This window comes from Brachypodium distachyon, chromosome 1 (genome assembly GCF_000005505.3).
Source record: "Brachypodium distachyon strain Bd21 chromosome 1, Brachypodium_distachyon_v3.0, whole genome shotgun sequence".
NCBI lineage: Eukaryota > Viridiplantae > Streptophyta > Magnoliopsida > Poales > Poaceae > Brachypodium > Brachypodium distachyon.
In genome coordinates, this window is record NC_016131.3 from 27610564 (window position 1) to 27637755 (window position 27192).

Below are 27192 nucleotides of genomic sequence, written 5' to 3' on the forward strand. Positions count from 1 at the left end.
AATGTACAATTAGCATTGTTTACTGATTGTGATAACATATTTGCCAGGAACCACACGACAATAATTAGAGGCAAGAGCCATGTGATTGAGTGGTCTACCAATGACTAGATTTTTTTTTGGAAGTTTAATTTTGCTGCTAACTTCAGTGCAGAAGAGAAAGAACATTTCTCAAGTGCCAACAAAAAAATTGTTCAAAGAAGAAAATCCCAAGCCATTATAGCGCAACAGGTTACTCACTGTGCGAATCATGAATCACAAAACAGTAAACAGAATATCAATAGCTGAACCGCCTGCATAGATGCTCTTCTACATTTTAGACCTCAAAAATATGATCAGCACCACCCAACAGTGGAAGTTACAATAGTGGAGAACAATTAGATCCATGGTTGTACATAAACTAGATACTAGATGTTTAAATCCACTTTCTAACACAACGAGGTACTGGCCAGTACTAATTGTCAGTTTTTGACTTCTTTTTCTTCTTCCCTTCAGTGGCTGTCTTAGGCTCAACATCACCAGAAGCCTCACGGTTCTTCTTTTTCTTCTTCTTGGGAGTTTCATCTTGTTCGACATGGGCCGTGGCTGCCATCTGTTGATCCTGGGGCTCCTCAAGCTTGTGTTTCTTTTTACTTTTCTTCTTCTCTGTTTTGGGTTCAGCTTCTGCTGCAGTGGTGTTGGCAGGCTTATCAAGATCCATCGCGTCACCATCAGCCTCGGCTTTAGACTTCTTTTTCTTACTTTTCTTAGCAGATGTGCCACCATTCTCTTTGCCTGGGAAAAAATTCAGGGCAAGGTGTGAGTTTATGTACAGAAAAGGAGAATCAAAATTAAGTGGTTGAGAGACCAAAGTGAAGGTAAGTGTTCTCACCTTCACCATCCTCCGAGACCGCGTTTGTCATACCCTCCTCAATAGCAGCTTTCATCACATCCAGGTTCTTACGAGGTGCAACACCCTTGTCATAGAAGTCTAGTCTCTCCTCAACCTGTTCGCGTAACTTCTGACCAAAGATGGAGCTACTCAAATCTGTAATTCATAACCCATTAAGAAAAACAATAAGAACACATGGTCAGCATATTGTTTGCAAACAAAGTTCAGAAACCCACCTGAATAACAGTCAATGCGTGAAGCAATGGAACATTTGTTTGCCAGGTATCGAGCCATTCTTCCCTTGTTCTTAGTTGAAGCACGGCCAATAAAAGATGAGTGGAATATGAGGCCATACTTTGGTGTGTTTCCACGTGTTTTAAGAGCTCTGCAGTTAAGTTAAGAACAATCAAAAAAATTCAGAAGCACAAACGACAAATGGTTCATGTGCAAGCAAATAGAAGGACAATTATTAATTAGAGAGAACAGTAGGAAAACAGGGTGTTGAAATACGTAAGCACTTAGTGAGTAATAAATGAATACCTGAAAAGCGCTTTTTCAGCACCAAGTATCTGTAGAGTGGAGGCAGGGCACTTTGCAAGATTTGAAAGACTGCCAGCATGAGAGATTAGCCTAGCTCCAACCATTTCACCAATCAATGACGTCAGATTTGGTGCAATATCATTCATCTTTGTCACCAGATACTCATAGAGATTTTTACGGTACTCAGATAGATTCATGACCCTTTGAGCAAACTGTTGGACATTGATCAAATCAACTGGTGATAGATCCTGGCCTGAGAAAAAGAAGATTTAGTAAAGGAAAAACAAGTTACTATGCACTGCAACTACTGACAAACAAAATCAACCGTAAACATATTTGTTACCCATAGATGCCTTTGCTGCTTCAACAATTTCTTTTGCCTTGTCCTCATCACCAATTAGATCCGCTAAAGCAGGAATGTCCTTTTCTGCCAAATCAGATTTGTTTACCACAAACTTGGCAAGCTTAGCATAAAGATAGTTGTCGTTCACAATTTTGACCAGCTCAGGAAAATGCCATCCATACCACTCCCTGCATTACATCCATACCACCATAACAACACAAAAGTAGTTACATTACAATATCAACAAAGGTAAGAAGGAAAAAAATGTGGCATAACTGTATTTGTCCCCTACTCATGAAATAATTAATGCATAACTGAAGTTCAACATTCACAAAGCAACCAACATTAGTTAGACCTAGAATTTAACATTGAGTCACATGGCAAGTATATAGCATCATATCAGAGCTTGCAGCCTTGCACTAAAGCACAATGACGTCACTGTGATTAGACACAATACTGGATGTGCAGCTAACAAAAACACGGGCAGATTATTTACTCATGTAAAATGAGCAAATGTGCGAAGACTTGACACTATACATAATACATATGAGACATAACTGAACACCCATGTTAAAACAGGACCTGGATTTTGGGTTGTAAAATCAGTTACAACGAAAGAGGCTAATGGTGTAAAATCAGTAACAAAAGAGGAGGCTATATTAATGAAAAGAATAACTCAAGTACCAATATGGCGATATATAGAACTTTCTCAGAACTTCTACATCAAAAATTGAGGTGATCCAAGTCTCATCACGACATCTAACTAAAGCACTCCACAATCAACATTTAAATTAAGTAAAAGATGAGGAACCAACCTCACTCTCATGGAGAAGGAATTCACATCCTTATCTAGTGTATCCAACAGAAAGATCGCTTGAATCACCATGTTATCCACACGATTCACATTGAACTTAACCTTTGCTCTGCTATAGCTATGCCCCAGGCCTAGCTGAGCCTTCTCCAGGTCAGATGGCTGCAACCAAAAACCAACTGAACAAGTAAACAAACAAGTACCAAAACAGAGAATTTAACCGATGGTGGCATAAAAACATTGCAATCAAATGAACATGCATTGCTCAGCCACCTAACTGTGAAATTTCAAAGTCTAGGTAAAGTTGCAAAAAAAAATTGTATTCAGCAAAGGTAGTAAAACCTGCATATATGCCCATCAACTATGTAGTATCTAAGTCCATGAACCAAGTTCATGCAAATCAAAGTTAGATATGTGTAGCGATCTTTCCACCCCCGCCGCAGGACACCAGTGTGTAGTAACTCGCACAACAATGTGGACGTGGCATATGATTTACCCAGCTTAAGTCTCCTATTTAACTAGTTAAACTTAAAGAAACAATTTAAAACAGAAAACAGATATATGCGCCAGTGCAGAATCCATCACCTTGAGCTGGTCAATGAACTGATCAAAATGCAGCCGCACGGCACGAAGAAGTTCCTGGACGAACTCGTTCGACTGACAGGGGATACCGGTGGCCTCGGTGATGTGGGACCCGACCTTGGGCTCCATGACGCCGAGACTGTACTTGGCCTTCTTCCCCTCCTTCGCCTTGGGCAGGTTGAGCTCCAAAAAGTTCCTCAGCTCATCGGTCATGATCCCTGCGTCACCAAGAGAACATCCGCACACCACACCAATTATTGCTCATCACGGGAGTCCCAAAGCTCGCTCGGTGGCTTGACACGAGGATTTCGCCCCACGAACAGGAGGCGGGTGGGGGCCATGGTTTACGGTACCTTCAGAGATGGCGTTGCACTGGTTGAGCGCGTCGACGGCGGAGGCGAAGGGGGTGAAGCCGGTGAGCTTGACGGTCTTGCTGAACCGTTTGAGGTCCAGCACGGAGGAGCGGACGGCGTCCACGCTCTGCCCGATCTCGTCGATGCCGTAGGCGTGGAAGACGGCGTACCCGGACGCCGACTCGAAGAGCAGGTAGAGCGCCATGTCGCCGCGGGCTTCGCTGGCGGCGGCGGCTGCTGAGGGGGGTTTGGGGCTGTTAGGGTTTTAGGAAGAGGAAGCGGAGAATAGAGGAATGGGCTTCCCGGGGGCTCATTTATCGTGGGGTTTTGGCTGGCATGAATTCGGCAAGTGTCGGCCGTCCGATGGACCAATGGACGACGGATAGGAAAATCCTCAGATTATTTGTACTCCGTATTGTAATTTTGAATCCTTTTTGAACCCTTGTTTTAAATTTGTGTGTCCACATTGTTTGAATTGACATGTAAATTTTTGGCATCCTCAATAGCACCAAATGCAAAAAGAGAATATTCTACATGTCATGGATTTGAATAGTATCTTTGATCTTGTAACAATCGCGCAACCTTCAACCTTCTCATCTGACACAAACAATTTAAGCTGCGAATTGATATTGATTATTTTACATGGAACATTGATTATTTTATCGATAAAACCTTTTTGTGTTAGTAGTAATAAAGGGAGCATAAAAGACGAGGAGGGTACCAAAACATAAGGGCAAATAACAAAAACACTATACATACTCCAATGTTGATTAAGGGAGTCCGCTGGATTGAGGGTACGCATAGCAGTGCTAGGAGTCTAGGACAAATAATCAATGGAGGTTCCATAGCAGTTCTGGAGCATACGCTAGGTCCATGAAGGCTCCAATGTTGCTCTGGCGGTGAAGAGAAGGAAAGCAGTGTCTCAATGCTCACACTCTGTGTCTGTTAGGGTCTCCAAGCACTCTCCCTGGCAGATGCCTCTCAACATCCTCGAGTGGTGCTGATCTGTGTTTTGGATCCCCTGTGTCTGCTTCTGCTGAAGATAGCTGGATGCCGAGAAGCTGAAGTCTTGATGCCTTATATTGCAGTTTCTCTGTCTCATTTTGGGAATTTAATAGATTAGCTTTTCGATGAACTCAATAGCGCCTGTTGGCGAGGGGGTGGCCGTGATCATGCATAAACTGTCAGCTGGAGACGGAATTATTGTTTCATTTGTCTGATGATGAATGGAACAGGGGCGAGACCCTTTTGCTCTAAAAAAAAGGTTACATACATATACATGGCCTTCCTGATTTCTGAACTTGCCTGTCTACCGAGAGCAAACGAGTGTGAATGTTCAAAAATCTCTAATGGAGACGTGTCCAACCAACTTTGACAAAAAAAAAGTTAGCTGCGTCTGTTTCTAAAAAAAGACACTTGTTTTTTTTTCCTCTCTTTAACCACTGACCACTGTCGATCTTTATTGGCGGATAACATTATATAAACATTGTTCATGGCTAGCATTAGCAATCATAATGCGATAAAATTATAAAAACAAGACACCATCTCTCTCCTCACCATCTATTCTAATCATAAGATAAACAAATATGCATTTGATTTAGCTTCCTCTTTATCTAGACTGATGTTGGTGTTGACCCTTCTGAGATCTGGCCATCGAACATCAATTGCTCTCTCCCTACCTTGAACAGATAGATAAATAAACAGACTTGCAACTTAGTTTCCTCTTCCCTTTTTACAGAATGGAAAGGACCCCTCTGAATTCCTTCGTCCAAAGTAAACTAATGGCCGCCCACTCACCAATTTCCATGTTCACCTTTGCTACTACCATAGGAGGAATATGCCAGTGGTTCCTCACCATCGGATCTATAATCATACGGTTGAGAGAAGTCGCGTTCCGAAGTAGATAGCGGGCCAGCTCAAGTTGACCACGTAATCCGTAGAACCCTGTCATATGGACAGTCTTGAGATGACTGTGTGGATGTGGCTGATAGACATCTTCACTCAATTCTTGGACGTGGTTTGCTGAGGTAAAACTAGACATCTGCATGATTTTGTGTGTGTCAGATACGTAGTTTACCAAAAATATGTTTAATTTTTTCAGAGCCAACAAAACGTGCTAATTTGTTTTCCTATCCCACAGAGACAAGCTTGAGGAAATTTATATAGGGAAGGTGGAGGACCGTTTTCCATTCCATGCACCCTTGAATATTTGAAAAATTAATACAACCACTTCGATGTTGTGGAAATGTTAATTTTTTTGTAGGTGTAGACCGTTGAAGGATAGCCTATGTTCTTTTTTGGATTGTTCTTTAGACACTGAAATGGTCTCTCATAGAGCACCCAAATGGATTTGTTGTACACAATAAAATACACATGCTCATATAATTCCACAATATGCATCTAGTTTTTTTTAATTCTTTTTTTTTGTTCTTAACAAATGCACCCAAGATCATTTTGGCATTTCATGGTAACATGAGATGACTTACATTGAGTACCAACTCTTCCAAAACAGGGGCTAACTCCAAAAGGTAAGTCAATCGAAGAAGTTCACCAGCCGTTTCTGCCTTCCCAGAGATATCAATCTTCAAGACCAGATGTCTCAGATTGGTGAGCCTGGTTGGACTTTTCACAAACCTTGTCACCTGTAACACAAGAATGGCAAAACGTGAAACATGCAATGGCTTCCTAAGACAACATGAAGAATGAAAGCTAGACCATGAAGACACCTTCCAGGGTTTAATGAACAAACCTCGGTTTCAAGTCCGAAACTTATGGAGAGAGATTGAACATGCGAGAGAGCATTGACAAGATCTCTGAAGACATAGTTGAAACAGTCAGAGGACGCGAACAAGCTGATTGTCGCCTCCGAAATCTTTAGAGGTTCACCAAGCACAATAGGTATCATATAATCATCAAACACAAATGTGGTGAGGTTTGGAGCCTGGATATCCAACTTTGTCAGGCTACAGAACTGCACCTGCAGATATTGCAACCGGCTTAGTCCCTGCCCTATTCTTAGCCCAACCAGATTCCTTTTTTTAGGCTTAGCCACTCATGAACAGCATATTCTGGAAGCAGGCATTATAGTTCTCCTGTGATATCCACCTTATGAAGAGAAAGCTTCTTAAGGTTTGAAAATCCACCGAGATCAGGAGACAGTGTTAAATAGACGTATCCTAGACGAAGAGATTTGACACAAGAACCACTGGACGCATTGAAAAGATGCAGTGGGAAACTGTATCTGTCATCTGTGTCGGCACTGAATCTCCGTCTTGGACACAAATCAAGAACAACGTGTTTCGTTCTTGACTTGGCAGAAAAGTTGATCCATCTATCAATGTGAGGTGTATGCCTTTTGCGAAGCGCAAACTTAACCACAAACTTATTCAGGTTAACTGACTTTAGCTGTCGCGTTACGCTGTTGATACCCCTGATAAACCTTGTTCGCAAGGGCTTTTGGTGGCCTGCCATGGCATCACTGCTGCGCATTGTGGCTCTAGTGAATACTAGCTTTGGGTAGCATTTCCAAAGCCGCCTCCACTTCCTGGAAAGTATGCTCATCTGCACTGCTTCTTTCAATGTCAACCGCGACAGTATGCCACGGAGAACATCCTGCAGAAGGAGAAAAAAAATTCAGCAGATCTCCTCAATGTGCTTCAGCCACCTAGAAAAATGCATGTGTATGCAAACCAGCACACACACGATGTTAACCAGCGGTTCTAGACTCGATTCTACCTTAGTTTCAGTGCGGGGAACAAGTATTATCCCCTTTATATAGAGAAGAAGAATATGAACGCACTATGTTATGTGCTAGACTTTTCTTTGAGAGATTATGTGCTAGACTTGGTAAAAGGTCCGGAGACCGGGATAGGGTGCTCGCCCTCATCCCTGACGTGGAAGAGAGGCTCTGAGGCTTTGGGAACTGTTGACTAGTCCCTCCGTCCCATATTAAGTGACGAAATATTACATGTATTTAGACGTTTTTTGAGTATAGATACATCCATATTTGTGCAAATTTGAATCAATTAATATGGGACGGAGGGGGTATTTCATTGCTTAACTGATAATGAGTACACAGTATCCTTTTTTTAGGGAAAGCTCAACTCGACCGCTAAGAATAGAATCCCCACTTTCCTAAAAGACCATATCTTTGTGTCCCTATTTAAACTAATAGCTTCCCTAACATACATATGTCTTTCCTAAGATACTTCCTAATTCAACATAACACTACTGCCAATTAGCAAGGTGCAAGCAATGAATTAACTTACAGTGGGTAGATGGTGAAGCTGAATATCCTTAGATCTTGTCATCTTAAAAGTATTTTTCACACAGCGATCAGTATTTGGTCCCTGCTGACAAGCCATGGGCTCACTCTTTTTCACCATCAGAGTAAAGTTACCAGATCTGCACTGAAGTAAACATGTTACTATAAAAAGACAGGCACAAAGGGAAGCCTGATATTATTCTATATCATCAATTGGCCCATTACCATTGTTTCCATCTAACTTTTTTTGTCAATTGTTTGATTAGCATCCAATCCATTAGCTAACTTGTCTTTGCGCAGGGTCAAATACCCATAACACACAGCACAAGAGGCTGGCTGGACAATCTCACCTGTCAACCTTCTGTTGCATGTAGACACCGTTTCACAACACTTTAAGTAGTTTATTTAACTGGCTAAGAAGAATACAGTGGTCACTGTTGGAGACAACTCCTCATGGTTTGAACTTCAGTTTGAACAACATCACGTTGCATTATCACTTAGAAGTCATCATTTTTTTATAACAAAAACACACCATGGATGTTAAACTGAACTAGATATCATTTTGTATTATCGAGCTGTTCTCTCTGCTCCTATTTGTAGCTACTAGCTAATACAAATTCCTGCGCCCAATGACCCAAAATGTCTTCGTGGCAACATTAGCAGTGAGTGATTCTATTACTACAAGTATGCATGTCTCGGTGTCTCCTTAAGTTTATTTCATCATGCTACTGCTGGAATTATCTCTTAGTGCTAATATAATATGGTATACAAGATAGAAATACAAGTCACGAGGACCATAAAACTGGTAGAATTAAAAGTTGAATTTGATGATGAATCATGATTCTTATCTTAAACAGAAAATCTTCCATCCTGTATACTAACTAGCCCTCAAATCCTTTCCAAGTTTCACTATTATTTTGAATGAATCAGCAAGAAAGAAAAGTATACGGAGCGGAAAGGAAGTAGCAAAGTAGGTATTCAGATCGTCTTGTATTAGAATATAATAACTACTCAGTAACCATTTGAGGTATGACCTGCATAATAACTACACAGATGCACAATAGTATATTTTTATGTATTGAGACCCCTATAACTAAACAAATATGTTTTTCCTTTAAACAGTTCATGCAGAGGTCAGTTTTACTTCTCATTTTCCTTGTCTGTGCAACATGAAAATAGAGCTCTTTTACTGTACACCAGAATGAATATGAAACATCCACTTCTTTGATATAAGGGTTTAAATTAACTGATACTCCTTAATACTGCAATGTGGATGTATGGAGTACCATCTAAAATAAAGTGGAGTATCAGAAAACAGGGATAAATTGTAATTTATCAGCACAAACGGGTTAGTCTATAATTTCTCCAAATTTAGCTAGAGTTGAGTCATCACCTGAGTTGCACGTCTACGACTCAACTCACATGTGAAGAGTCAAAACTACCCTGGCTTGATACACCATTTGGACGGAACGGACTATTGGGTACTACCTCCGTTTCATAATTCTTGTGGAAATTGTACATGTATCTAGACACCTTTTAGGAATAGATACATCTATTTTTGGGCAAATTTGAGACATGAATTATGAAACGGAGGGAGTACCTTAAAATTTATGTTAATATAATACTCCCTCCGTCCCATATTAAGTGACTTAAATTTGTCTAAATATGAATGTATTTATATACTAAAATACATCTAGATACATGCAATATTTCAGCACTTAATATGGGACGGAGGAAGTACTACACTCTGTTTCAATTTACAAGACGCCCCGAAATGTCTTGTAAATCGATACAGTGGTAACTCTAATATGAGTTGCCAGATCTCAAACAACTACTACTACAGTACTACTACGTGCTCAGCTCAACAATATATACAGAGTAGAACGTATAAGGGTAAATAACTGAAACCCCACAATCCGTTTTCCAGATCCAATAGATCTGAGTATCTTAAAAAGTAAGAGCGTGTGGTTTTGGGGCAATCGAATTACTCAAAAGTTTTAAAGCCGTCGGTATTCAGATGCGGGCACGCGGAAATCGAATCAAGACAATGAAGAGGTCGGAGAGGGGTGGGGAGGGAAACCTGGGGAGTACTCCTCGGGGCGTCGACTCGGGTATCGTCTGTTACGATGCTCCGGTGCTAACGACGACGGGAAGGACGACGGAGAGGAGAGAGCAGCAGAGAGGGAGGGGCTTGGGCCGTTGGGCTTCGCTCCAGAGACAAAGAGTTGTCAGGACGGTTGCGGAGCATCTCGAAGTCCAGAGACGAAGATCGTTGGCAGGGCGTTGGATTGCGAGGTGAAGTCCTTCATGGTCGCCGCGGAACACCATGGCGTTCCTCCTCTTCCACAGGTTCCATAGGATCGCGATAAGCACCGTAGATCGGACTTTGTCATTCCGTTGATGATCCCAAAGATCCGTAATAGATTCACAAGCGGCCGTGTTAGGGTGAAGAGGCTGAAGCGGATCCCAAGCTGGCCTAACAGAGGAACAGTGTAGCAGCATATGCGTCGTGGTTTCTGTCATATCATAGAAGGGGCACACATCGGAGGCCGAGATTCCCCTTCTGAACCGCCGGTCATTAGTGAAAAGTCGATTCCGAAGCGCAAGCCAGAGGAAGATCCGGCATCTGTTGGTCACGAAATTCCGCCAGATAGCAGGAGCCAGGGGGTCGTCCGGCCGGGAAGCGAAGGTAGACAAGTACGCAGTATTGGTAGTGAAGGGTTTCCCATCCCTCCCGCCCTGCCGTGAATCCAAAACCTGCACATCCAAGATAACCGAAGCCAACAAGAATTGAAGCTCGCCAAGTTCACGTTGCACGACAGAGGTTAGCCTAGGCCGAAAAGTCACTAAGCTAGGCAGGGAGGTAATAGCCGCCACCGAGATGTTTGGGCAAAGAGAGTGGGAGAAGAGAGAGGGGAAACGTTCAGCAAGAGTGTTCTCCCCAATCCACAGATCGAGCCAGAACGCAGTGGAGAGCCCATTGCCGATCACCACCCTAGTGAGATGGCGGAAAAGTTCCAAGGACGCCGAGAGATCTTTCCAGACAACCGAGTATAAGGGGTTTTGATCACCCAGATCCCTTTGGAGGCCCCAACCGTAGGAAGCGGAGAAGCGGTCCACCCATGGAATTGCGAGATTGGAGTGAACTTTGGCAAGGTGCTTCATCAGCAAGCAAATGTTATGAGTATGAAGGCAGCGAAACCCTAATCCCCCTTTTTTAGTAGGGGCACAAACCACGTCCCACGCCACCTTGCAATGGCCCCCGTTTACGTGATCCTCCCCCGTCCAGAAAAATGCCCTAGAATGCTTGTCAATTTCCTTGATGGTGCCCTTTGGGAGGAGGAGGGCCCCCATTGCATAGGTGGGCATTGCCCGCAAAGCCGATTTGACGAGGATAGCATGGCCAGCGATAGATAACATCTTTCCTTTCCAGCTGGCAAGGCGGCGATCTACCTTATCAATGATCGGCCTGAAGGCCGAGAGGCGAAGCCTGTGGGTCGAGAGCAGAAGGCCTAGATAAGTTTGAGGGAAGGAAGAGACTTGGCACCCGAGGACTGCGGCAAGCGAGGCGGCCAAGGCCGGCTCGACGTGAATGGGAGTGAATGTGCTTTTACTGAAATTAATGGATAGACCGGTTGCCGCATAGAAGGCATCCATAATGCTTTTAAGATTGGTGAGATGGTCGTGGTTCGCGCGAAGGATGATTAACGTATAATCGGCGTATTGAAGGACCGGGCAAGGGGCAAAATCCAGGATAGGGTGGGCAAGGAGACCTTGAGCCGAGGCGTCGAGCAAGAGACGTTGCAGGACATCAGCGATGATGATGAAGAGAAAAGGCGACAGGGAATCACCCTGACGAAGGCCACGGCGGCATTGGATCCATGGACCCGGCACACTGTTAAGGAGAACCGCCGACTGGCCGGAGCTGTTTAGGGCTGAAATCCGTTGACGCCAAAGGAGCGGAAACCCCTTAGCGTCCAGAATCCTGTCTAAGGCTTCCTAGGAAATGGAATCAAAGGCTTTGCTGAAGTCAAGCTTGAGGGCAATGGCGGGAATCTTCCTTTTAAAACAAGATTGGACGATGTTGGTAGCGTAGATGAAGTTTTCGGAAATATATCGTCCCCGCATGAAACCTGTTTGGTCAAGATGGATAAGATCCGGGAGGGAAGGACGCAAGCGCATCGCCATGGCTTTGGAGATGAACCCGCATGAAATACATGGTCCCCGCATGAAACTAGAGGCAACAATTTTGTAACGAGACATGCCTAAAGTGGCTAGGGGCGGATGCTCCATGCATTTTAGGGAGGAGAACGATGAAAGCCTTGTTAATACATCGAAGGATGTTTGGTTCTTTAGTTAACGAGCCGAGCTCTTAACGAACCGAATTAGTGAGCGTTCAATAAGATTGTCGAATTTCGATCTTTTTGTCCAGGCCTAATCCACTATATGCTGAACCCTGCCCCTAAGCTCTCAAGCGTCCTCTGTTTTAGCCTTTTGCATTGTAATCTTTTAGTTTGTCTCTTTCTAATCATCTTAGGGTCCACGGACGACCGTGTGGTAGGTTCAGTTCAGACATCCTTTTATTTCCCTGTAGCTATGAATCTTTGTCCTCCAACTTTTCGAAAATGCTAACTAACTTCAAAAAATCTAGTGACGAGCCTTAAGTTTTTTTGAGAATGATATAGATGTGCAGTTTTAAAAGAAACTTTCAAATTTTGAGAAAGGTTCACAAAAAAAATTAAAGAGTGAATTTTCAAAATTTTGAGAACGAGGCGGGGTTTTTTTAGGCAAAAGTGAATCCAGCTTGTTACCCGACATATGGGCCCAAATGGCCACGTCACATTGTCACGGCACGAGACACACATTTAGTACAGGTGATGAACCACTTATAAAACTATTAGGACCCAAACACGCACTATTTTGAAAGTATTATGACTAACTTGACACCTTTACAAAAGAATTATGATCTACCGTGTATTTTACTCCATCGGATTTTTAGATATAGAAGCTCACTCGTAAATTTATACCATTACAATTGCACGAATCACATTATCTTCACCATATGCACCATCAGATCCGATGGATCACAAATTAAGTTTGATACTTAAAAGTACTTATAATATTTGCATCATCCGATAATTCACTTCTATGGTATAGAAAAATACTCCCTCCGATCCATATTAATTGTCAAAATATTACATATATCTAGACGCTTTTTAGGCATAAATACATCCATATTTGAGCAAATTTGAGACAATTAATATGGATCGGAGGGAGTATCAAGATTATGAAAAAGTAATATCATTGGATTTATTAAAAAATTATTTCTATAAGATCGCATCGATAAATTTTGACCACCTTATGCATCTGAAAAGCAATGGCCAGAATTGCACATCTGAGATGATGTCTATCTCTGAACCAGATACAGCTATTTTCAAATCAAACAATGAAAATAGGACTCGTGGTACATAATACTCCATACTATATATATTTAACGGGATATGCATGGTACATGCCAAGTCACCAATAATAAAAATTTAGTACGACACGGCAATGTTCAACAACCGTAAGCTCTAACCAACCTAAAAGCCTTGGTTGGAATGGTGGGAAGTACCAAGGATCGAGCTTTCTTTACACACAAGACCGACTCCTTTTCTCCTTATCAACTGCATAAGCATTATCTCCTGCTGCTGTTTCGGAGGCGACAATAATTGGAGCTTTCCATACGAACAACACGGGTAATCTAATCTACTCATTGCCCCAGCATCTTCCAGCACGCCGGCAGCTAGCGACACCTGTCGACTGTCTTCGTCCAACGATGAAACCGGGCGTCTGGGCCCAAAGCGGCACGGGCCCGCCGGAGCAAACGGGCGCGGGCCGGCAGCCCGCCTCGCTTAGCGGGCACGTGAAAAAGGAGCGGCGCCTTAGCGGGCCGGAAATAAACGGTTAGCGGGTCCAGACCCGACAGAGCCTGGCTCGTCCTGCCAATGGGAGGCAAGCTCTCCTTCCGACGAGAATTTAAGAACCAGGAAGACAGAGAGGCCGAGAGCTGGAGAGAGAGGAAGAGAGAGAGTGGCCCGGCCCCCTCTCCAATCCGTGCCCTAGACGAGCGCCCGAGATTCCGGCGGTCCAAGCAAGAAAGGCGGCCGGTCGCCGCTTCTTCTCTCCGAACGGGCCGTGGAGTCCCTGATCCCTTCTCCCCCGAGTAAGTTTTCGAAATTTTCCGGTTCTTGATTTGTATGATCCGGAGTTTTTTATCCGTTGCCGCCCGTGGATGATTTTTTACTTTTGCGCCTGTTCGTATGCTCTGGAACCGGGGGTGTGTGATCGCTCATTCCGGTGCAAAATTCGACAGGAGGGAAGAACTGCCCTGTTCGCGTCGTTATTCTCGATCGTAGATTTGACCTCTGCCGACTTGTTAGGACTTCCTCTTGCCACACCTGATCTAGCTTTCAGAGATGCTATTTTTTCTTTGAAAAAATTCTGATCTGGTAGCAAGTTTTTTTCTTAAACCCTGTGGTCCTAGTTGGCCCGATTAGTTCTCCTCGCGACACTTGTACGCATGGTGTGTATATTTCTTTCCACCTTTGCTACGAAAAGTTCTTGGCATTTTAGTCTGAAGATAGGTTGACTGCTAAATATAGTATTCTTCTGAAAATCTTGTCTCCTTGGTCAACGGTCAAATTGGAGCGGCTAGCTTGTTGCAATCTGTCGTTTTGATCGAAGCAAGCAACTAGTTGTTATAACAAATTTGACTCTTGTGACAAAATTACAGTTGTTTATTAAGATAAGATAACTATATAAATCTTCAATTGGTAAAACCTTACTAATCTTTCAGCACCTCTTCTCTCTTGAGAATTAACCCATTAATTAGTAATATGAGACTGTGACAAGAATATCTTGTAACTTTGTTTTTTTAGAGATATTGTGCAACTTTGTGAGACACATATATCCTTGTAGATTGTAGGCTGTGTTACCTGTGTATTCCTGCACTTTGTGTGTGTTGAGGGTTATGCTGACGGCCTGGTGGCTTTGAAAGCACTGAAACCCCTGCACCTTCAATGGGGAGAGCCCCTGCAGCCTCTCTTCACCCAGACCATCGAAGAAGAAGCATTCTCATGGAACCAGTCGGGGGTGTGCGTGGTGAGCGCAATTCTCCAGGAGTTTTAGCCCCTTGTAATCGGTGTTTTACTGGCGATCTGCAAGCTTGTCTAAGGATAGCATGTGCGTGCCAACCTGTGGGTTTGTGATCTATTTGTACACATTCATACTGTTGTAACAAGCTCTACTGTAAAATGGATTATGCGGATGAGATCAAATAGCATCAGTCTCACTGCATGTATACAGACATCCATCACAACCAATTGAGTTAAAAATTCTAGTAAATGATATCAAATGGGAAAAATCAATTCCCTAAAATTAAATGTTGATTTTTTTCTTTCTGCCCCCAGCGCAGTGCAAGATTTCCTGCATTGTTGAAGGCCTTGATGCATCTTGCTACATAGTTTACTTGACAAACGTCATTATAACCAGACCAAACCCTTGTGGAGTGAGGAGCCGTGTCAGGTTGGGCCAGTTGTGTCGTAGTGTATTCCACTACTTCAATCTCAAGTTAATAGTCTAATACAACAAACCTAATTGGTTGAGTGCCTTTTTTATCACGGAAAGGGTGAAATGCACCGGTCCCGTGTAAACCACCAATTGGCGTAATTTGTCGAAATAAATAAGCTTGCACGCCAGCACCTAGTTTTTTGAAATCGTGGAACAATGGAAAATGCATGCTTGAAGAATGTATCAAAACTGGACTTTCAGGAAGCCTCTAGAAAGTGTCAAAAAGAGAAATATGGTCTATCTCTTTAATCGATTCCCATATTAGTACGTAACCATGCACTGATCATGCTTATCCTACAGCGTGCCTGCCCTGCCATCAAGGTATATATATCTGCAGTTTCCCTTGTGAAGGCTTGCAGAGATCAGAAAGAGAATTTCTTGGGTGCACAAGACATCTATATTGCATCGGTAAGTACAAGCCTGTTTATATTTTTTCTTAACCTACATCTCAATTGAGTTGTGCAATATTTTTTGGATTTACACAAGTCTAGTCATTTGGTCTGATGCAAACTATTCCAGAACTGGTTCTCTGTAATAGAGCATTTGCTATTCTCTAGATGTGAATATCAGTACGTTGTTAGCTTCCATTGCCTTTCTAGTCAGTAGGTAATGAGTGTGACAAACAATAATTGGTGATGCCACTATGTATCGAAAGCACAAAAGCAAGGCTGTCATATTCTAATCCTTAGGTAGGATTGTTCTCATTTTAATGTAAAATTTGGTTGTACGAACAATCATGACCCAAAGATCTGGATTGCTATGGAATTTAGATCATATTGTAGTATTGAACTATGGATCGAGACAGTTCCACCAGATCTAATACATGGATTGGGAATTTGGGGTTTTGGCAACTTTATTGTAAAGATGTCATCTCTGAAGGGGATACAGTCTGGGTTTGAAAATTATGCATCTTGATATTTATGCACAATCTATCATTATAGGTCATCAAATGATTCAGTTCTTGTATCCATTTCTATCAACTCTGAATATCCATATCCAGTGCTGGTAATCAAATATATTTTTAATGAACATATTCATCTATTTTTTTCATATGGATATGATGTGAATATGGTTTTTTCATTCCTTGTGATTCTTCTTTCACAGTGCCAGACAGACCATAGATTTTTGGACAAGCAAGATCAGCAGTGGACATGGAACCCTCTTCACAACCTCAGCCTGCAGTTGGTGCTGTTGCTAGTGGCTCTGAAGTTTATGCTGCCTCAAACTACTCACCTGCAGCAGCAGTAGCTGTAGCTCCTGGTGTGATTCCTGCCGCTTCACAGCAAGCACCACCATTCGCTGGTAATCCAGCTTTGCTCAGTGCTCAGAACCAGCTCGTCTACCAGCAAGCGCAGCAATTCCACCAGCAGCTTCAGCAGCACCAACAGGGGCAGCTTCAGCAGTTCTGGGCCGAACGACTGTCTGAGATTGAGCAGACCACTGACTTCAAGAACCACACCTTGCCACTCGCGAGGATAAAGAAGATCATGAAGGCTGATGAGGATGTCCGCATGATCTCGGCAGAAGCTCCAGTGATCTTTGCCAAAGCTTGCGAGATATTCATACTGGAGCTGACGCTGAGATCATGGATGCACACAGAGGAGAACAAGCGCCGGACCTTGCAGAAGAATGACATAGCAGCTGCTATCACCAGGACTGACATTTATGATTTCTTGGTAGATATAATCCCCAGGGATGAGATGAAGGAGGAGGGAGTCGGGCTTCCTCGGGCTGGGCCGCTACCCTTGGGGGCTCCGGCTGATCCATACCCGTATTACTATCTGCCGCAGCAGCAGGTGCCAGGTGCAGCAATGGTGTATGCAGGCCAGCAGGGCCATCCGATGACGTATGCGTGGCAAGATCCTCAGGAACAACAGCAGCAGCAGCAGGGGGCCCCTGCAGAGCAGCAATCTCTTCATGATAGTGGATGAAATGTGATGCGCAGAAGCTATCACCAGATTCAGAATCCTTGTTTTAGTCAGTCCGTTTAAAATTCTCTGGGTATCGCGTTAGTTTATATGATTGTCATTTGTCGGTTGGAACAGGTGGTTCTAATAGGATTTAGGACTTTCTCATGGCAGTTCAATTCCTGCTGCGGTGTCATTAGCAAAGGATTATGATCTGAGACTAGTTGGCTAAATTTTGCAATACAGTTCCATCCCAATCCAAAAAGTTAGGCCTCTGTTGATGGCCTTTTGATGGTTTACTGTATCTGTTCCTACGGTATGGTTGTTTGTGGTTTTATTCTCCTGAAGGCTAGTATCTCCAAGCTAATCATAGATTTTAGCACAATGAGCTTAATAACGCTTGGTTGCTCGTGGTCAAAAGTCAATAGGAGCCTCCTATCTCAATGTACAGCCACATAAACAAAATAGAACTAGTTACTCCTAAAGATAGCACACTTTTGAGTGACTGATCCCTGGTTTTGCTCTCAACCATACTTGCAACCCCCTGTATTGATCAAGAGAAGAGGCTACACCTGTGAACGCCCATCTTCTCAAAGTCCTCTCCGCATTGCTCACCGGTAGCACACATCGTCCTGTTCTCTCTCTTGCAAATATCGCATTTCGCATTACCAGAGTCATAGCTTGGTATCCTCGCATTTTGCAGACAAGTGTAAGTGCAAAGGAGAAGAATTGGGCATGCAAGGTCCGTCGAATCCTCACCAAGGGACGTCCCACGGATGGTACCCCGGGGGCTACCCTGCTCCAGCGGGGTGGCCCGGCTACCCGGTCCCACCGAGCGTGTTTGTCCCGACACAAGGATACGCGGCTCCACCTGGACAGTATCCGCCCCATGGCCAGCCAGGTGGGTACCCTCCGGCAGGGTATCCACAGCAGCCTGGCTACCCACAGCAAGCCGGCTACGCCGTTCATGGTTCATCTAAGAAAAAAGGGAAAAAATCTTCCAAGGGTACATGTTCCATGTATCTTGTACTTTCTCTTTAAGCAATGTTACTTCTTCAGAGAGTACATGAAGAACTTTTCTTTTCGAAGATATATACTGCTCCTTATGTTCCTAATGTAAAATGTCTTATCTTTATCCTAAGTCAAACATTATAAACTTTGACTACTTTATAGAAAAATCTACCAATACGTATGTCTGTAGATAGTTTTATTAAATCCGTCACGATATGTGTTTTCATGATATTATTATTTGATATTCTAGATATCGATGCATTTTTTGAAAGCTTTGTCAAATTTTAAATTTTTTGACTTAGGACAAAATTAGAACTTCTTATATATTTAGAAACGAAGTAGTAGTATATGACAAACACAAGAACCTTTTTTTGTGTGAGAAAAACACAATGAATTCCTTTGTGGGCCTATAACCTCCAAACCATGTACGCAGGGAAACATAAAGGTGGTGGCTTCGTGGGATTTCTCGGTGAGGCTGTCGCGACCGCTGCAGCAATTGGAATTGCTGCATTGTCTGAAGGCGAGATCAAGCACAAGGACATGAAAAAGTACGGCAAGTTCAAGTGGAAGTGAATTTTTTTTTTGTGATTATTGTTGCCATGCCCCTTTTGGAGAGTGGCAAAGTTCTACTTCTTTTTAATACAAGGAGATCACAATTCCTGATATTTCTCTATTCCAAGGATATTCTATGTTTTGTATCTTATATTCTCATTAGAAATGTAGCGGTGATGTGGCATGATTTTGGTTTCCCCGGGAACATATATATCAACATGAATTTGGGACGGAGACATTAATTTTAATTGCTTACTTCTAGCGGAAAATACAAGTTGCTTTGCATTCATTAATAAAATTCAAATTGAACCCAAGTCACTTATTCCGTACTATGTCTGTTGTATTTATGTACTTTAGAAACTTGAGCTTTACAAACCTGGAAGTTGCATATGTAGAAAGAAATTAGCTTTCTGCTTTCAAATCTAATATTTAAAATTTTCAAAGTTCTTTTTGTAAGTTAGAACACATTCTCATAATGCAATGACCATAATTGAAATGAGCAAAATAAAAAAAAAGACTCTCAATGAAAATCATTTTAAATAGAATCCACAAACTCATATACTCCCTCCGTCCAACAAAAAATGTCTCAAATTTACCAAAATTTGGATATATCTAGACATGACTTATTGTATAGATGCATTCAAATTTATTCATATTTGAGACATCCTCTGGTCGGGGAACAAAGTGGTCAAAATTCGCATAGCCAGTCGTGGAGTGTACGAGAACTCAAAACTGAGCAGTTACCAGTTTACTCTACTCCTGCGGGGGGACAAAGTGGTCAAAGCTAGCTCTAGTCGTGTAGTCCACGAAACTCCGTGCGTTGAATTTCCGTACGGATCAGTCGGAGGAGACCCGATAGGGACGTGCGCCGCTCCAGATTCACCCAGCCAGGCCAGGTCCCTTGCTAGCTTGCTACTACTCCGTACTCCATTTATGCAGCTCTATCGTTAGAAGCTCAAAATTTAAAGCTGAGACCTCTTTGCTTTTCAGGATTTTTATAGTTTAGAAATGAGAAAAAACATGATTAGAATATCACGTCATAATTGTTTTCTATATGAGTAGGAAACACCGGAAAAAGCAAGGCAAGTCGTTTGATTCAGCGTAGCCAAAACACGTGAATTTTCTTATGTGGGCGACATAGTTGTTATCATTGTACCAACGGTTGGACACAACAAAAAACGTTCCTTTGCAATTGAGTGCAAAGTGACCTACAGAATTTTGGGTGTGGTTATATCTGAAACGCCTGATTTTTTTTTAAAAATATGTTAAATCTAAGTCGACATATTATAGAATTGTTGGATTAGGATCTAAATGACATACTCATTCCTCTCTCCATCATTCGAAAGCACAAACTAGATCCGACAGTTGAGCAATCAATTTATCTCTAGTTAAAAATCAACCGATTTAGATATAGCATAACCGTAAAAAAAATATACATAAGGGTATGTTTGGATTGAAGACAACATGTTTCAAACCAATTTCTTGATTGAGTAAATTCCACAGAACCACATCTTTTCGGGATATTCTTCTCATGAAGCCTCCACTTTTGCTAATTTGTCCAGAAAACCACAGTTTAACAATCACGATGTAACAATAAGACCGAAATGACGTGATTAGTCGATTTGACGGTATTTCTTACAAGTCAGGCCCACCTGTCAGATCGATCTCTCCCTCTCCTAATTTGACAGGACAAATTAGGGTTCAAACTAAACACACCCTTGATCGCGTACAAATGAAAGAAGCCAGGGCCGCCGAGGACCGACCGAGCTGGTCACGCACGGAGAGGCCGCGCTTTCCGCTTTGGCCGGAAACGGCAAGATTCCAAGCCCCGGACAGAGCCGCGCCGACCGGAGGACTTGCCGAGATCGGCAATATAGGATGCCATGACGAAGCACCACTCCTCGCACCGCACCGGAGAGAAAAAAGCAGTCAAAACCCTTGATCCAGACCGAGAGAGCACCGTACGTTGCGAAACTTCCCGGCACTCGCACCCCGGCCAGTATATTACAGGGGCTAGAGCAGCTAGTCCAGCTTGATATAGCTGCTTCTTTCGTTCTTCTCCCTACATATATATTTACTGCCTCTCTTCTGCTGCTCCTGAGTCCTGTCACGCTTAAGTCTTGAGTCTTGACCACCAAGGAAGAAGAAGAAGAGAAACTTAGCGAAGAAGGCTGCTGCTCCTGTACCGCGTTAATTTCAGGCTGCTCTTCGATCTCTCTTCTGGTCTAGTGTACTGCGTACCGATCGACCACTTCCAAGATCATAGTAATGGGGCGCGGGAAGGTGGAGATGAAGAGGATCGACAACGACGCGAGCCGAGGGGTGACCTTCAGCAAGCTGCGCGCCGGGTTGCTCAAGAAGGCGCACGAGCTCGCCGTGCTCTGCGACGCGCACCTCGGCGTCATCGTCTTCTCCAGCAACGGCAAGCTCTTCGACTACTGCAGCCCCCATACCAGGTCTGTCGTCTCTGTTCCTCAATGACATGTACATGTGGATTATTAATTCCAGTTGTAAACTGGCGTCGGATATTTTACCATCTCTGTATACTGTACACCCTTTTGGATTTCTTTTTTCTACGCACAATGCCCATGGCTAGCTAGGTGCCTCTGATCTGCCCTGTTTACTTTCCGATTCTGTTCTTCGATCTTTTTGGTAATTAGTGTACTCCAGCATTTGTTTTTCCGTAATTTCCTTTGTTTCTTTTAGCAATACCGAATTGGTGGCTGGAACTTAATTAACTTCCATATATCCGATGTGTACAATAGCTAGCACTACTGCTGGGTACGGACACTCTTATTGTTTGTTCAAGCTGGAGCGAGCTAATTCAGCGTTACGAGAGCAGCAGCACCAGCAGCTCCACCAGCGACATCCAACTCCAGGTTAATTAACTAACAAACACACACATATATACACTTCCTACATTTTCATATGCACCGATCGAGGATTGCAAGGTACAGTAGCAATAATTCCGACAGCTGATCCACACGAGTCCATCTCTTGCTTCAGCAAATCCCCGCGGAGATCGAAAGACTGAGGCAAGAGCGTGACCATCTCGAGGCCAGCCTGAGGAGGCTGACCGGAGAAGATCTGTCATCTTTGGCAACGGATGAGGAGCTCGACGATCTTGAGCAGCAGCTCCAGTCGGTCCTCGGCAAAGTTCGTCAAAGGGAAGTATGTACCTGTAACAACAGTCAGTCCGCGTAAAATTCATTCTTCTTCACAATAAATGCCAGTTGCCCGCATCTTTTTCCTGTGCATATGCAGGATGAGCTACTGACCGAGCAGCTGGACGAAACGCGTCAGAAGGTACAAAGATAATGCATGATATACAATTCATGCAAATTATTAGCTACAGGGTACTGTTCTTCTGAAACATATGCCCATGTCTATTTGTGCCAATGTAGGTGCAGATCTTGGAGGACCAGAACAGCTTCCTGCGCCACATGGTAATTTCTTTCCGTTACTGCTGCCTTTGGTTTGCTTGCTGTACATGGCTGGTACCATGTCGCCGCCCAGAATGTATACAGCAGAGGTTCATGCTTGTCGAGAGTGTGTGTCAGATGAACGAAGACATGCAGCCTCAACATGCTGCGCTGGAGGCGCCGGCGGTGATGGCGCCGCCGACGCTGTTCGGGGGCTTCTTCCCGGAGGAGGAGGCGGCGTTGACGTCTCTGCAGCTGTGGCCGGAGCTGACGCAGCCCAGCTCCCTGCATGACTACTGACCACGCCCTGCCTCTGTGGCAATTAATTAAGGTCGTATGCATAAACACACTACTAGTAATTCTGCATTACTGCTAAGTGCTAACTTTGGTGATTAGTCTTGATTGACACTTTGTGCTGTACTGACTCGTTGCGCACTATTCTGTTGTTTTGCAGTTTGATGAGGAGGATTACTATTAGTCAGATGGTAGACTGACGGCAGAAAGTTGAAGTAGATCGATGCCAAGAATTTGTCACCACTAAATTAATCATACTAGTACTACTTACATAGCCAGGCTCTGTTTTGCAACAGATCGTTGATGGTTCCCGTACGATGGGTTCTTATGAATTTACTGACGTGAAAGAATTTATCGACATGTGCATTAATTCAGCACTGTTTGGGTATCGAATTAGCCGGTGAACTGTTGTATAGTTTGGGCCGTGATCGAACGTTTGTACATTTATCAGATGGAGCTCGATAGGAATATCCAGTGAGCTAGATTTAGAGCTGCATGAGCCATTTATGCCAAATTAGCATTTTTTCTTCTTCAAATTAGTCTAACTAGGAGCTATCCCTCCTATCCATTACAACTAATAAGTGTCGCTGATTTAGTACGACACTTATTATGGATCGCAGAGAGTAATAATGAACAAAAAATATCTCAGAGTGAGCTCTCTTCATATACAATTTCATGAGTATTTCCGGTCCGAAATCATGTAGGAATTTTCTGGCCGACGGTCCGCTCGGACACGATTTTTGAATACCTGTCGATTGTAAAACGGATACCAATAGCTGTGATGGATACATAAACGTATAAAATTTCACGAGTATTCGTTGTAATATCCGATCATTGTCTGGTGGCTATCCGAGTTTCGTACTTCAGCTAAACTACGAGTTCCCTGGACCGAGTTCTAACCTTAGCATACCACGCCGCCGTGGGCAGAACTTCTTCCGTGGTACATGCAACACTTGAGCGGCAGGCAGTGCCATGATAAAAAAAAAAGTCCATATTTCACCTCAAATGTATCTCGAGGGACGCATAACCTCTCAAAGTGCAAAACCGTTTATTTTAACCCTGAAATTTTTAATACCAGATAAATCACCCCCTTTAGCGGTTTTGGAGTTGACGTGGCACATTTTGAGTGGTTTAGAAGCTGATTAGGATCATCGACTCTTTTGTTTGACCGATGACGTTATTTGGCGGCGGCGGCGGACGGGCGGGGCAAACCCTAACCCTAACTGCCGCCCACTCATGCCTTATACCCAAACCGCTTGCACGCGCACGCCCTCCCCACTGGCTTCGGCCGTTTTACAGAAAAGCCCGGAACTTTCGGCTATTTGCGATTTGGTCCATGTATCTATTTAATAGTTGTGTTTTACATACCTATAGATCATTGCACTTATATTTATTTAGATTCCAGTGGTTTTTAGGATATATTCCTACTAAAGACATATTACTATGTAAATGTCAATATAAAAATTGTCGTGTTCAATGTGTTTGTATAATATACATTCCCTATTACATGTGATATTTACACCTTGCAATTGAGATTTTTATTTCTTGCATTTTTGAGAGTTTTGCTTCAACAATTAAGTCCCAAAATGGCACCAAAAAATGCCCAAATGAGACTTGATTCAAGAAAAATCTCCATTAGTGATAAGCAAAAATTATCACCATGTGACTACCTCAATTTAATATATACGAATCACAAGGTACTATAGACTTTCAATAACGGTAAAACGATATATTGCGTTGAATGTTCCGTGGGAACATACACCTTATTGAAAGCAGCAAATTATTTCGCGTAGTACTGAGAGGTCTACATTGTGTAAATATGCACAATGACTACCTTCAACGTGCTCTTCCAATATTAAATAACACAAGGTGCTACAGTCTTTCAATAACGGTAAAACGATATATTGCGTTGAATGTTTCGTGGGAACATACATCTTATTGAAAGCAGCGAATTATTTCGCGTAGAGCTGACAGATCTACACCAATAAATCGGTGATTATCTTCAAAGTGTTATTTGAGGTCTACACTATATGAATTTAACATTGATTAAATTTCATGCATTTTATTGCAATTTACTTACAACAATGACCACAATATTTTGGCTTTACCTACTAGTAATTGACAAAATCAATGATTTTTCAATCCCATGAAGGACAAAATGATCGGGAAAGAGTTTGACGAACTCGCCCTCGACGGTCGAAACTATCCAACTTGGGCAATGGACGTAAAAGTGAGCCTTGCGTCACGCGGACTTTCAGCGGCCATACAACCTCCTATAGAGGGACAAGAGCCCATCACAGATCTACACAAATATAATGCCTTATACATTATAAGGAACCACATCCATGTTGATCTCAAATTAGAGTATCTCATGGAAGAAAATCCATACACACTATGGCTTGCCCTTCAAACTAGATATGAACAGCAGAAGGCCGTAATTTTGCCTAAAGCCACACATGAATGGACTCAACTACGCCTACAAGGTTTTAAATCTATAGGAGAGTTCAATCATGCCATTCATAAAATTTGTTCAAAGACGCAATTTTGCGATAAGGAACCTTCTGAAGCGGAAAAGATCGAAAAGACCTTATCTACTATGCTTCCGGCCGATAGGATCCTTCAGCAACAATATCGTGCACGCCAATTTAATAGATATTCTGATCTTATCCATGTTTTACTTTAGGCCGAAAAGCATGATGAACTTCTAATGAGAAATCATCATCAGCATCCGGTAGGCGTTGCACCTTTACCTGAAGTACATGCTAATTTTCAGAAGAACAACAAGTTCAATGGATCGAATAATCGACCAAACAACTTCAAAGGCAAGCAAAAGGGCAACAACAAGAAAAACAAGCCACGTGTACAGGATAAGGGGAAAGGCAATTGCAAACCACAATACGACAAATTTAAAGTTTGTCAAAAATGTGGGTGCTACAAGCACATTACAAAGAAATGCCGTACTCCTCGACATTTGGTAGATCTGTACCTACAATCCGTAGGACGCAAGCGACCTGCTCATCAAAGACTAAGATTTGAATCACACTTCAATTTCCAATCCGACAATTCCAAGGAAGCCGGTTGTTCGCATGATGTCAAACAAGAACCAAGCAACAATTCGACAATCCGATCGTCCGGGGCTCTAATGAGCACGGAGAACATGATCATTTAATTCACTTCAAATGATGTGTTTGGAGACCTAGAATAGTTCACCTATCTCCAAAATAGATATTATCTATATTTACGTTCATAAGTATTATTGTAAATAAATTATAATGATCGTTGTCATCTATATTGTAATATTACATTATTGTATCAGCACGTTGATACCAACATATTTGACATATGTATTGTAGATTACGATTGTATTATCAATTTAATACATAAATAAATTTTTATGTATTCTATATATCTATTAGGAATGATATTAAGATTCTTTCTTTTCCATATATAGTTCTCTACGGGAGTCAATCCAAAATGGACGAAGAACTTTGCCTTGTGGATAGTGCCACCACAAACACTATACTTACGGAAACAAAATATTTTCAAACCCTTACTAAAACGCAAGGGAATATTTTGACAATCGCTGGACGCGATACGTTAATTGTTGGTTCTGGACGAGCCATCATCACACTTCCTATGGGTACACAAGTAATAATCGAGGACGCTTTATTGTATCCTGACTCAACTTGTACTCTAGTAAGTTATAGGGATATCCGTCAAAATGGGATTCATATAAAAACCCACGATGACAACAATGAGGAATTTCTCCTATTTACAAAAAGTAACGGATATGGCAAACAAATTCTTGAAAAAAAAATCCTTCTATGTCGTCCGAATTGTACTATACATACATAAAGCCTGTAGCCCATGTTGCGTATAAAATAATTTTTCAGAATGTCAATACATTCCAGACTTGGCATGATCGCCTTGGTCACCCCGGTATCGGGATGATATGGAAAATTATTAATAATTCTGTTGGTCATAATCTTAATAAAGCAAAATTCCCAGAAACTCAGAATTTTGTATGCACAGCATGTGTACAAAGCAAGCTCATTTTAAGACCTTCTTATCTTAAAATACAAGCGGAACCACTACTGTTCCTTGAACGAATTCAAGGAGATATTTGTGGTCCTATCCAACCATTGTCTGGACCATTTAGGTATTTCATGGTATTAATCGACGCATCTATAAGATGGTCTAATGTGTGTCTACTTTCCACACGTAACCATGCATTTGCAAAGATAACGAGCCAAATAATTAAATTAAAAGCTCTTTATCCAGAGCATCGAATTAAAACAATTCGAATGGACAATGCCGCTGAATTTTCCTCACGCGCCTTCAATGATTATTGCATGGCATTAGGGATCGAAGTTCAGCACTCAGTCCCATACGTCCACACACAAAATGGTTTGGCTGAATCTTTTATTAAGAGAATTAAGTTTATTGCAAGACCTTTATTACAGAATTGTAATCTACCAACATCCTGTTGGGGTCATGCGGTTATACATGCTGCTGATTTAATTCAATTGCGACCAACTGCATATCACACTAATTCTCCTTTTCAATTAGTACATAGAAATCCACCAAGTATTTTCCATCTGCGAAAATTCGGTTGTGTTACATACGTACCGATT

General features: G+C 42.5%; 5 protein-coding genes across 6 annotated transcripts; 3 read left to right on the top strand and 2 right to left on the bottom strand.

The window, feature by feature from the left end:
* Positions 1-214: 214 nt before the first annotated feature.
* On the bottom strand, positions 215-3787 carry LOC100831411 (nucleolar protein 56). The gene is made up of 8 exons (XM_003563338.4): positions 3498-3787; positions 3148-3362; positions 2567-2724; positions 1752-1939; positions 1409-1661; positions 1105-1253; positions 869-1024; positions 215-771 (listed from the first exon to the last, which is right to left on the bottom strand). Exons 1-8 carry the CDS (start codon positions 3700-3702, stop codon positions 452-454), a joined length of 1644 nt encoding a protein of 547 aa, XP_003563386.1. The 5' UTR covers positions 3703-3787; the 3' UTR covers positions 215-451.
* A 1289-nt stretch (positions 3788-5076) lies between these two features.
* LOC100840170 lies at positions 5077-7391 on the bottom strand. The gene is made up of 4 exons (XM_010242224.3): positions 6603-7391; positions 6247-6474; positions 5984-6139; positions 5077-5538 (listed from the first exon to the last, which is right to left on the bottom strand). The coding sequence occupies exons 1-4, from the start codon at positions 7056-7058 to the stop codon at positions 5230-5232; spliced, it is 1149 nt and encodes a 382-aa protein (XP_010240526.2). The 5' UTR covers positions 7059-7391; the 3' UTR covers positions 5077-5229.
* A 6383-nt stretch (positions 7392-13774) lies between these two features.
* Positions 13775-17578, top strand: LOC100840477 (nuclear transcription factor Y subunit C-4). The gene is made up of 3 exons (XM_003560379.4): positions 13775-13966; positions 15673-15780; positions 16477-17578. The coding sequence occupies exon 3, from the start codon at positions 16524-16526 to the stop codon at positions 17301-17303; it is 780 nt and encodes a 259-aa protein (XP_003560427.1). The 5' UTR covers positions 13775-13966; positions 15673-15780; positions 16477-16523; the 3' UTR covers positions 17304-17578.
* Positions 17579-17706: 128 nt separating this feature from the next.
* On the top strand, positions 17707-19059 carry LOC104585452 (annexin A7-like). Its single transcript, XM_024458088.1, has 2 exons — positions 17707-18285; positions 18724-19059. Exons 1-2 carry the CDS (start codon positions 18015-18017, stop codon positions 18861-18863), a joined length of 411 nt encoding a protein of 136 aa, XP_024313856.1. The 5' UTR covers positions 17707-18014; the 3' UTR covers positions 18864-19059.
* A 1850-nt stretch (positions 19060-20909) lies between these two features.
* Positions 20910-23172, top strand: LOC100840780 (MADS-box protein ZMM17-like). 2 transcript variants are annotated; one of them, XM_014902514.2, is made up of 7 exons: positions 20910-21298; positions 21652-21721; positions 21849-22013; positions 22107-22148; positions 22247-22288; positions 22403-22595; positions 22719-23172. In XM_014902514.2, exons 1-6 carry the CDS (start codon positions 21111-21113, stop codon positions 22562-22564), a joined length of 669 nt encoding a protein of 222 aa, XP_014758000.1. In that variant the 5' UTR covers positions 20910-21110; the 3' UTR covers positions 22565-22595; positions 22719-23172. The 2 variants fall into 2 exon arrangements, with proteins under 2 accessions (XP_014758000.1, NP_001289801.1); NM_001302872.1 differs by lacking the exon at positions 22403-22595 and having other exon boundaries at positions 21111-21298; positions 22719-22742.
* Positions 23173-27192: the final 4020 nt, after the last annotated feature.